The sequence below is a fragment of the Sinocyclocheilus grahami genome, unplaced genomic scaffold (assembly GCF_001515645.1).
Source record: "Sinocyclocheilus grahami isolate Dianchi unplaced genomic scaffold, SAMN03320097.WGS_v1.1 scaffold280.1, whole genome shotgun sequence".
Lineage (NCBI taxonomy): Eukaryota > Metazoa > Chordata > Actinopteri > Cypriniformes > Cyprinidae > Sinocyclocheilus > Sinocyclocheilus grahami.
In genome coordinates, this window is record NW_015505459.1 from 440,178 (window position 1) to 451,830 (window position 11,653).

At 37.9% G+C, this 11,653-nt stretch overlaps 2 protein-coding genes across 5 annotated transcripts in view; both read left to right on the forward strand.

The window, feature by feature from the left end:
• The window catches only part of LOC107600186 (guanine nucleotide-binding protein subunit alpha-11-like), a 45,965-nt gene extending 41,199 nt beyond the window's left edge, over nt 1-4,766 (forward strand). For both annotated transcript variants that reach the window (XM_016292013.1, XM_016292014.1), the window contains exons 5-7: nt 2,176-2,305; nt 2,761-2,914; nt 3,767-4,766. In XM_016292013.1, coding sequence (XP_016147499.1) covers nt 2,176-2,305; nt 2,761-2,914; nt 3,767-3,957 — 475 coding nt within the window. In that variant the 3' untranslated portion in view covers nt 3,958-4,766. The remainder of the gene's footprint in view (nt 1-2,175; nt 2,306-2,760; nt 2,915-3,766) is intronic.
• A 4,753-nt stretch (nt 4,767-9,519) lies between these two features.
• LOC107600187 (amino-terminal enhancer of split-like) overlaps nt 9,520-11,653 on the forward strand; it is a 25,004-nt gene continuing 22,870 nt past the window's right edge. The window contains exons 1-2 of one of the 3 annotated variants that reach the window (XM_016292017.1): nt 9,834-9,905; nt 10,002-10,120. In XM_016292017.1, the coding sequence (XP_016147503.1) occupies nt 10,094-10,120 (27 nt within the window). In that variant the 5' untranslated portion in view covers nt 9,834-9,905; nt 10,002-10,093. Of the gene's footprint in view, nt 10,121-11,653 lie in introns of all 3 variants that reach the window. The other 2 variants (XM_016292015.1, XM_016292016.1) reach the window with 2 other exon arrangements.

The window sequence follows — 11,653 nt, forward strand, 5'->3', positions numbered from 1 at the left end:
GTATTGTATCTGGTCGGTATTGAAAAGTCGATTTTTTTATTTAATGCAAAATGCGATATCCACCTAGTTATTCTGTCATGTTTTCTTCCTTTCTTTCCAAACAAACACGATTCTTTCCAGACAAACGCCAGTCTCCCTTTTCTGCAGAATGCGATATATCCGCTCAACCAATCACAGAGCACCATTCCACGCACTCTAGACAGTAATGACGGCGCTTTGAATACTCCCGGCTTCCTAGTTCTCTTCATCTATTTTGTACTTTGTGATCAACAAACAAACTTAGGGCTGCATGATAAATCGCATGTGATTGTCATGCGCATCTCGTCAGTAAAGCCGGTTCTGTGATTAATAGTAAATCTCCACCACGTGCTTTCAGATGGAGCGGCATTTAATACACCGAGACGTAGACCACTGCTATATCTGTTGTAATTAATGTTGTAATTAATTTATAGCATTAACAAGATGACCCGTTGAATTCATTTTGGGAGCGATGACTGATTGAATGTATTTTTAGTCCAGTGCCTGTATATAAGATTAGTATTGACCAAGTTCAGAGGCTGTCATATGTGGATCGACTTACTATGTTGTGTATTTTCAACAGTTTCAATATGAAAAATAATCTTTATATTGATTCAGTGGATTTATTGCGTTTTGGGGGGAAAAATAGCACAATTTTATAATAAATCTTTGAAAATCAAAATGTGGATTTGAATTTTTAATGTTATTATAACCTAAAGATGCTATGTGAAAGTTTGAAACCGAAAATAGTGGTTTTCATCTTGACACTTTCTTGGTAAAGAAAACACATTTTTACTCAAATTAATCAAAATGGATTTATAGCGTTTTGGAACCAAACTCTTCATATATATATTTATATTCATATAATTTATATTATATATAAATATATTTAAAATATAAACATAACATATTTTTCCTAAATATATACATGCATGCGTGTGTATTTTTATATACACACATGTATATAAAAATACACACACTGTCAAAATAACTGAAAAACTAAATTCAAATTTTCTACTTAAATATTATATTCGAATTTAAAAGGCATAATTTCAGTTAGGGGAAAAAAAGCTTTTGGCTTCTCTCCTGAGGCCACAAGAGGGCGCATCGTGCAAAATATTATGCACGTTTCTTCAAAGCGTAATAAAATAACACGACTATCTTTGAAAAAAAAGTGCATAATGTTTAAAATATTGTTTATAAACCATATATAATTAATAAAGTTGCTTAAACTATTTGAAAAAAAACAGCACCATGCATGTATGTATAGTTTAATACAAAGGGCCGAAAACCAATCACAAAGAGTAGGCTAATTTCTTCATTTAAAAACATGAGATACAGTGGGATGGGGAAAGAACGCCATGAAGTCTTGAGACATGTTTTGTAAAAGTTGAACTTGCATTAATTTTACATGGCTTTCTAAACATGCCGCTCTCTTGTGCGAGACGTGAGTGCAACGCTGATAGATGTCCCTCTAGAAAATTTGATAAATATGCGTTCTGTGTGAACGGCTTGGTTTCAGTTTTGATGTAAACAACAACATCTCCACACTGATGCTCTCGTTTTCCGCAATATATTGAATGGACAACGTAGCAGTGTGTTTTGAATCTAGTGGGTTCAACTGGATAGGCTAACAAAAGCAATGACACTTACATCGTAGCCTACACTTACTGATAAGGCTGCCTGACGGCTGACGCAGGCCTAAAATTCGAATGCAACGTGATATTTAAAAATAATATACAGTATGCATAAAGTGACAGATTTTGTTCAGAATTAAATGCTTGCACACTATGATGTATGCAGTATGCTGTATGCATATACTGTATATTGCTTTTTTTTAAATATGTAAAGAAGTATGCATTATGCAATGATAAACAAACAGTACTATACTGTTGCTGTCACATGACCTCAATATATTGTAGTTTCAACCCACCCAGCTGTCAATCCAAATATGCTTTAAAATGTCTTAACCGGCACATAATATTGTGCCGGTTGCATTCAGCACACTAGAAACTGTAAGATCTTTGCATAATGGGACACCGTGCTCCATGCATACAGAGGATTTGCATACTGTGCACAGTATAAGCATGAATTATTAATGCATACAATGTCAGTAAAAAATCAATAATGCAAACGCTTGCTCTCTTTGTCTTTCAGGATGGTTGATGTTGGGGGTCAGAGGTCAGAACGCAGGAAGTGGATCCACTGTTTTGAGAATGTGACGTCCATCATGTTCCTGGTGGCTCTGAGCGAGTACGATCAGGTTCTAGTGGAATCGGACAACGAGGTAAGCGATTCATTTATTATAGACGTGTTTGTCTTTACACTGCACTCTATCCTTACACTATTTCACATACTGTTTCTATGCAAAGCAGGTTTAGTTATATAGCACCATTCATACACAATGGTAATTGAAAGCGCTTTACATAAAAGGTTTTAAAGATAATCCTAAAAACTGCATAAGAAATAAAAAATCAATAGAAAGTTGGAAATAAAAAATGGATAAAAAATTTAATTAAAATATTAAAGCTAATTTTAAGGAAAAGTAGACCATATTCAGTATAAAATTGCTGTAAGCAGCATATAGCTGCTCTTTGAAGACCAACAGTTGTAAATATTTCTACATCTTTCGTAAATGCTATTTCTGGACTTAAGGTTCTAAAAGCTTTTATATTATTGGTTGGTGAGTTTTACTGTGCATTTTGACGTATACGGCGATCCACTCTTTGTGTCTGTGTTCAGAATCGTATGGAGGAGAGCAAGGCTCTGTTCAGGACGATAATCACATATCCATGGTTCCAAAACTCTTCTGTCATCCTCTTCCTCAACAAGAAGGACCTGCTGGAGGAGAAGATCTCCTACTCCCACCTGGTCGACTATTTCCCAGAGTTCGATGGTATGTTGTTGTTTTTTTGTTGTACTGTGATTTTCATGTACACTGGTTTAATGCAATCAGTACCAATGTATGCATGTGTTTTATAAGCTACTGATGTTATTTGCTTTTCTGTGGCATGTTTGAAAGGCCGCTATAGAGCGTAACAGCAGTGAAAATGTTGGTTAGAATCAACAAAAGTCATGGAAATGTCTATTGTCAATACATTTTATAAACTCTACATCACTCTTCAAACGTTTTGGGTAGTAAATGAATGCTTTTATTCAGCAAGGATGCATTACAAAAGTGACAGTGAAGACATTTATAATGTCTAAAGACTTTCATTTCAAATAAGTTATTTAGATTCATCAAAGAAAAAGATCAGGGTTTTCACAAAAATTTACAAAAACTAATATTAATGTGAAATATTTCTTGAGCAGCATATCAGCATATTAGAATAATTTTTTGAAGGATCATGTGACGCTGAAGACTGGAGTAATGATGCTGATAGTTCAGCTTTGCATCACAGGAATAAATGTACATTTTAAAATATATTCAAATAGAAAACAGTTGTTTTAAATTGTAATAATATTTCACAATATTACTGTTTTTACTGTATTTTTGATCCAATAAATGCAGCCTTGGTGAGCAGAAAAGACTTCTTTCAGAAACATTAAAAAATCTTACAAGCCCCATTTTGAACACAAGTATGTCTTAAGTGAGAAATTTCTCAATGTCAATTTTTGTTCCAAATCAAATTATATGTGATTCATGTTGGAGCTGGTTGGTTTGATTCGTGGGGAGCAAATTAATAGCAAAGATGAACTTTTTCAGGTCTTCTAAAGTGTTTAACTCCATTTACACATTGTTTTGTAGGGCCCCAAAGGGATGCCCAGGCCGCACGGGAGTTCATCCTAAAGATGTTTGTGGATCTGAACCCCGACAGCGACAAGATCATCTACTCGCATTTCACCTGCGCCACCGACACGGAGAACATCCGCTTCGTGTTCGCGGCAGTGAAAGACACCATCCTGCAGCTAAACCTGAAGGAATACAACCTGGTGTGAGACGTGCGACGAGTCCGACACATGAATCAGCATAGAACAGGCACCCACAGAGTGTGCGCACACCTACGTCCACACACACACATACATGCATGCATCATGTACACTTTCAGAAACACGGTTCTTTTGATTTCTCTTTCCCAGCTTCCAGAGTTTTTCTCTTTCTGTCCAGCGGAATCATAACAGACGTGTCCTGCTCGTCATTTGTTTTTTATTTGTTTGCCCAAGTCTGTCCGCTCATCCCCGGCAGCTCTTGTCAAAGGCCTCTTTCCCTTTTATCAAATTTGACCACCGAAATAAAGTGGCTCGGATTTGACAAAGGGTGTTAGACTCCGACTCCGCGCTCCAACGTTCGCGTATTTCATGGAAATGTTGGATTGGCGGAGCTACTATGAGAATGGTCTGTGATAACGCTGGCCTGAAAAACTGGAAGTGACATTCCTTCCCCTTTCCTGTGCCGTCACTCGCTCCAATCATGTCATCTGCTCCGAGCGTTTCTCGGGAATTCTGCGTGGATGAATGGAAAAATGTGGTTTTCACAGCCCTGCAAAAAGACAAAAAAAAAAAACACAACATACTTACATGGACACATGGACTAGTGCTGTGGTGCCAGAAGTTCCGAAACGGATCCTTCTAGAATTCCGAGGATTCCGGCGGATTCTAGAATCCAATGGGTTCCAGCGGGTTCCACTGATGCTGTGGAGAACCTGTCACTCGCAGAGATGATTCTCTCGACGAGGCTAGTCTTCAACGTGCATCGATGAATGTAAACTTCATGTGAGAGCATCGCAAATGCAAAAAAAAAAAAAAAACGCCGACAAAAAAAATTCCTAAAAAAATGATAATGAACGAAAATAGTATAAGAATGCCATTATAAGCAAACCAATACAAAGCACGCAAGGGAGAGATGAAACTAATTAAATCTGTGTATATTGCTGAGATGATCATTTTAAAAACGTTTTAATGATAAGTAACTATAGCTACTTCTACTGCTATCGAATATAAAGTAAATTATAACAGCAGTCGAATTATTGATGGGTAAGAGACAACGTTAAAGATTTTTAAATGTGCGCAAAACAGGATTACACATTTGCGATAGCTATTGTTCTGCAGATTTCCACATTTAACGTTGAAAATGATTGCATTGCTTCCTTCCCCCATGGTTGTTATGTTTTATCCTCCTTCCTGGTTTCGTTTTAATTTCGCAATCTAAAAAAGTAGTTTCGGAGTGCGTGATTATCCTTTTCCGCTCATGAACAGATGATCCAGGCCGCAGACTCGCGGGTATCGTCGTCGTCGTCTAGCGGCACGGATGCACACAATCCATTATTTGTTTACGCAGTTTTTAAACTGTCATAACGTAACTACTTCGGTCGACAATTTCAAGAATTTCGCACGAGCTCCGGGGGAGGGTCGCGGGAGGACGGGGTCAGGGGGACAGGAAAGCATTTATGCGCTGAAGTTAATTGATAGTGTATATTTATATTTGTAAATACGTATACACATTGTTGCTTATGTACAAAACGTCTGTGGTACACTATCTTTGGCAAAAAAGAAAAAAATCACTTTTTCGTAATTGTGTACGGTTCTGTTGGTTTTCTTATGAATTACAATATTATTGATACTGTGATTCTTTGTTTTAATTTTTGATTTGTCTTTTTTGGTCACTATGAATACGTCAAATGATATACACGTAGCTGTACCTGACGGTAACGTGTGGAGGACGGACGTGAGGAGCAATAGTCTAGAGCAGACTTTGGAAAGCGTTTGGAAACTTCGGAGACGGATAGGGAAACAGCCTCCTCCACTGTGTGAATGTTATATAGCATAAAAATAAAAATATGATTTTTAAGCAAAAGAAAAAATTTATTAAATAAAGAACGTTTTATTTATATAATTTATGGACCAGATCTGAAGTTGTTGATAATTTGAATGCTATTGTTTCCTCTTTCCTATTTGAAGCACTCCCATGTTATGAGACAGAAATAGGAGGCTAGTGTCTGTACTGCTGTATAAACCTCCGTTATGGATAAAATTATCAGCCTTTTTTTTTTTCTCCCCCCAAACACACAATATATTGTACTATAAATATTCTCCCTAACCACACTTTTCACGTTCCTACAGATTTTTATTTTTTTTTTAATTGTTACATTTCCAAATTATGTTTAGGTGAAGTGCTTAAAAACAAACATAGGAAATGTACCATATGAAAATAGACAGCTTTTTATCTGTGATTGAAGATCTATTTGGTCGACGCTTGCAAGTAGTGACTTTTCCTTTCGATTCTGATTTCATTTCGATTTCTTTATAAATTCACAGCTTGTTTCCTTCGTTGTGTATGTGATGCACAGATAGAAAAAAAGTGTTCTACGGTTCTTTTACAGTCGATGTTTTATACAGGTGACGTTTCATTCATTTTCATCAAGGGCTACGAAAAACATGCCACATGAAAACCAGAAATTCATAGTTCAAAGTGTGATTCAGTACTGGGAGAAATGCGATCAGAAATGCACCCATTCCGCCAAACACTCATGCATTATTCATTATTTTATCACTTTTGCTGCCATGCATCTGATTTAATCACTTGCCACGGTCATCGGACGCACTACTAGAGAAGCAAACTCCCAAACGCTTTCTTGATGGATATAAAACCTGACGTGTTATTTGTAAACTGAACCCGTGTAATTCAGTGTTTAAGTGGGGTTTGGAAATGTCACACCATTTTGTAAATCCTGCAGTGTTTTCTTCGCTGTTCGTAGTGAGTTAGATTTGAAGAAAGTGATGAAACGAAGCAAACTGAAATACTATCATTTTGATGTACGTCTTACTCTGATGTGTTCAAACGGATCTTAGTTTACTGCGACTTTCGAGGTTCACTATGCGACCGTGTTGCTTTGTTTTATCAAGAAAAAACAAAGGGGGCGTTATTCGGCGCAGCTTGATTGTTCTTAATGCACTTTTTGGTTTTCCCGTGCCACAAGGCAAACGCTTCGAGCCGCAGGCCGACCATTCGAGCTACACGTATCTATAACTGTGCCAGTCCCAGAAGTCTCGTATTCGACGTTCCCTCAAAAAACCTCTACCTCTGTGAACCATGAGACGTTTTTCTGGCATTTTAGGATCGGTAGTCACGTGACAAGCACACTTTTAAGTCCGTAGGACACAGTCAGTGAGGTTTGAAGGCCAAACTCTGTTCATTTATTAGATTGACCCGCATGTAAACATGGCAAAAACAACACCTTTCTCAGGCCAAAGCAATCTTCCTAACAGGTCCGCCAAGTGGTACGTGGAAAATAGCGTCTGTCCCACGGCTTTTGTTTCAGTTCTGCAGCGGACAAGTGAATAGACATATCAGTTATGAAGGCTTTGGCTGTTCTGGGTAACAGTTTGGATATCATTTAGTCTAGGAAATACCATATACAAAGCATAAATGCTTGAGCAAAGTATTGCAAACATGTCTTGTTGATGATCCTCAGCACTCAAGAGGGCGCTAGAGTTTCCTTCAAGTGTCTGTGCCATTATACCGGATGTTATTATTCCTGAAAAGGAAGATTGGCTGTGGATGTTGCTTTTGTGGCAGCCAATTGCACTGTGTTCACTTTTGACTTATCCAGCTCGAAAAAAATCGTACGCATTCCTATCTTTCTCTAGGGTCTGAGTTCTCATGATGGTTGTGATTCAGTTCAATGACTCTCTTTGCATTTGAGTGCTTGTAAGACTCGCTTGGTGAGATGCAATGAACACATAAGCGTATTGATGTAGTCAGATTTGCTGGCCCATTGCAGACAACAGAGCGAGACGATTGTTATTTCCATGCGAGCATGTTTACTGGTACGGTTAGGTGCATCTGTGTGGCGGACGGTCGAATGGTTGACGTCCTGACCCGATGAAAGAGTCATTAAAATGTGATTTCTGCTTTTCATCCCCTGTTCTTTCATTGTAATGCATTGCCTGAAAGCTGTTATTTCCAGGACCACTTGATCATGTACATTTTATTTGGGTTTTCTCACTCATTCTTTTTCTGCTTATTTGTTCCCTTTTATTTTGTAATTATACCAAATGTAAATGTTGTATAATATTGTGCGTGCCAATCCCCTTCTCTGAGACTCATAACAAGTGCCAATTGTTGTCCAAATCACATGCGGACTGTGAAATTAGACACGGTTCCCTTTTAAAAATGAGTAAAACACTAAAGAAGAGGGTAAATAGATTTACTTTGTATTTAAGTTAGACGATAAACTGCTGTTTTTCCTCTTTTTTTTTTTTTTAAGGAATTGTAATTATTAAAGCATGTGCTCTTTGTCCAGCTGGGAGTTGTGGGCTCAGACAAACATCGAAATCCTCAAGAAAACATAGTGGAAATTTATTTTGCAGCATTCTCGCCATATTTTATTGTTGTTTTTATTTGTATTCGTTTCATTTCAACCACTGTTGCCTGAACCTCATTCAAACATGGAAATGATTTTCATAACCGCCTTCTAAAAAAAAAAATAATAATTATAAAGTATCTGTTTTCAATTTAAATAAATTTGTTCCTATACTTGCTGATGGTCTTGTAACTTGTTTTCGGTGCAGTGCCTGAAATGCTGAAGTGTTAAACCCCTGCTTTTAAAAAGAGGTTTCAAATGAAAGTCATTTAGTTTTATCTGCATTATAATTTCTCGTGCCCTTTATTTTAAATTGTTTGCCAAATATGGTTTAGCTTTTTGTCCAGAAGGGGGCACATAGAGATTGCATTAAAGAAAATATCTAAAATACATAAATATTAAAAACATTATATTATATTAATCCAAGGATGTCGTCTTCAACATACACCTGTAATATCTCCTCTATTAGAGGTATTAATAAATAACATGTTCAATACAGTGGAAATGCTCCCATGGGTGCAGTTGCTATTATTGCAGGTTGGAGTCGCTGTGCACTTAACAGAAACAAAAGCAGCGCAATTCCAACACCTTCCACCGACAGAACACACTTCCGGCTACTGTCACTTCATCCATTTGACATCTTAAAATGGGCCTCCTGAGCGCCACCTTAAATGCCGCGTGCAGTACGAATCCTACTACAATAAAGGATTGTCTCATGAATATTAATGACGCAACGTGGCGTTCGGCTCCTACGCCTGTCGGATTGGCTGCAACGCAAACAGGTCTAAATATAAAATTACGTAACTCTATATATAGAAAAAATGTTTATTAATTAATACAAACTGGATGATTTCCTCAAATACACCTTCCTAAAATAAATATTAATAATAATAATATTAATTAGTAATAGTATACTATTACCTACATATACAGTTACTGCAAGACAATTTTATTTTGAGATGTTAAGTGGGTGTCAGAAATGTATATATATAAAATATATATTTGGGTCGCCAAAGAAGTGCAAAATAAAACAATGAAACAAAAAAACATCTCACAAATAAAAAACAACAGATTTAATATTTAGCATCGGAGACTCAGGAGCAAGCTAGACCACTCATTGAATATTAATTAGATGATGTAAACGTACGCTCCCGGAAGGTTGCCGGGCAACGTGCACACGGCGTACTTAATATTCATGAGGAACGCCTTTCCCGTAGTAGAATCGGTAGTTTGGCGTCTTGCTTCACACACGAGTCCTGAAGCGGCGGAAGAGGCATGATTTTCCAAACGCAGGCTGCTCTTTCACCGCCTTAAACCAGACAGACGCAAGACTAGCGAACGCACGGCCAGATTTAGACGGTTTTTCCGCATTTTGCTCATTTCCTGCAGTATAAACGTATTTATTAGCTTTAGCCAGGTAGCTTGTGTTTGGAAATCGGACAAGTATGATCAGCCTGGCTGTGGATTAATGGGCCTGTTTCAGTAGAAGATTCATTTTCCCCTTGTGAAACCGCAATGTCACACACTGTAGTGAAAATAGCCTGTTGTTTTTGTTATTCCAAAAGCAGAGCTGTCTGAAGCTGAGGTAGGTTTGTAAAGCTGAACCGAAACCAGGAGTTCACAGCCAGGACATCTGTTCAGGAGAGCAGACTAAAGCCCTTTCTGCCTTCAAACTCGTCCGTTTAGACCACATCAAGGCCGAACAAAGAGGACATCCACCCAGAGCCTTTTCGTTTCATCTTCAGAGAGAGAAAGCACAAAAACAGGCTGATATGATGTTTCCACAAGCCAGACACTCGGTAGGTGTCTCGTTCTTCGCTCGTGCTGATTGTCACACAGCAGGTGTTGTGGACATTGTATCACTTGATGTATTTTACGGATGATACCAACGCAAAAGTACCATTTTATTTATGTCTATAATGTTTTGTGGACATGAACCCTCATAATACCATGTTTTTTGACAAGCACCATGGTAATACCATGTTTTTGGAAATGGTACAATGGTAAAACGTGCCATGGCAATACCATTGTTTGTAGATATATCCCCTCACAGAAATGTACTTTGGTACAGTGATGGCACTTACCCTTATGTATGAAATTCATGCTTTTTGTTGTCTCCACATACTATTCAATAAAATTCTAGTGCATTTCATCTATTAAATAACAGCAGAGGGAACGAGTTTTTGGATACGTTAAGATTAAACTTATTTTAGTGAAAGTACCACATTTCAGCTATTATTTTGTTAGGATGGGTACACAATGTTATTTTATCCTTGCTTCTAGAAAATCCTCAATCTATATGCTTCCTAACCGCTTCATGTGGCCGTAAACATTTAATTTTTACGTGGCTTTAAGCACTATGCATCGTAAGACTTTCACTCTCACTGCGACTAAGCCGGTAAATGTGGTGTTTACATGGAATAATCATATGAGTTTATGGTGCGAACCCAGAGTCTCTGTATCAGAAAGCGATAAAACGCACATCTTCCATCCGAAGACTTGTTGCATTTCGGGGCAAAGCAAAAAAACATTGTCGAACAACAATATAAAATGCGAGAAACTGTGAATTGGTTGTGTACTATAAATTACACTACAATTGGAAAATACTGTAACTTGAAAAACTGTTCGGTGTGATGACGTTTAATTTCTCCGACAGCGCCTGTAGTCCCATTTAGCAACTTATTAGCAACTGTCTTTTTTAAGAAACGTAACAGTTTTAAAAAATCACGAGTGGGGTGATTTTTATCTAAGATACGTGAAAGTATCTTGAGCTTGTGTGAACCACGGACCTTATTTTAGGGGATTTAACCAAACTCCCATTCAAAAAACCCATTGACTCTGGGACGATGGAACCGGAAGTGCTAAAATGCTAACTTGCTTCCGGGTTTTTGCCAACAAAGTGACGTCATAGTTCCACCACTCTGTTGGCTTTCACATCTTGTCAGTATAGGGCCTTTCGCACCGCTTTAGTTCCAGAACTAAATGTACAGTACTAAAGTACTGGGACGATTTTGCGTGAACTATTTCCCAGTACCATTTAAAGGGTTGCATTCGCACTGACTGTGTGTACTAAGAAGTGACGTAAGCCGGTCGACAGCGACGTCATTTGTGTGCGGCGTTCAACAACAGAAACAAAGAAGAACAACATTAACAACAGGAGGATGGAGGACGCTGTGATCGGAGCTGTGTTTTTGTTGTGTCTCGCGGGTTTCACAATAACGGACATGGAAAGTCGACGTATACGTAAAGTGATTGAAAGAACGGAAAGGAGGACAAAGAATCTCTAACGACAACTGGCAGTGCTACATTTGCTACAAGTGCCTGCACTTCAG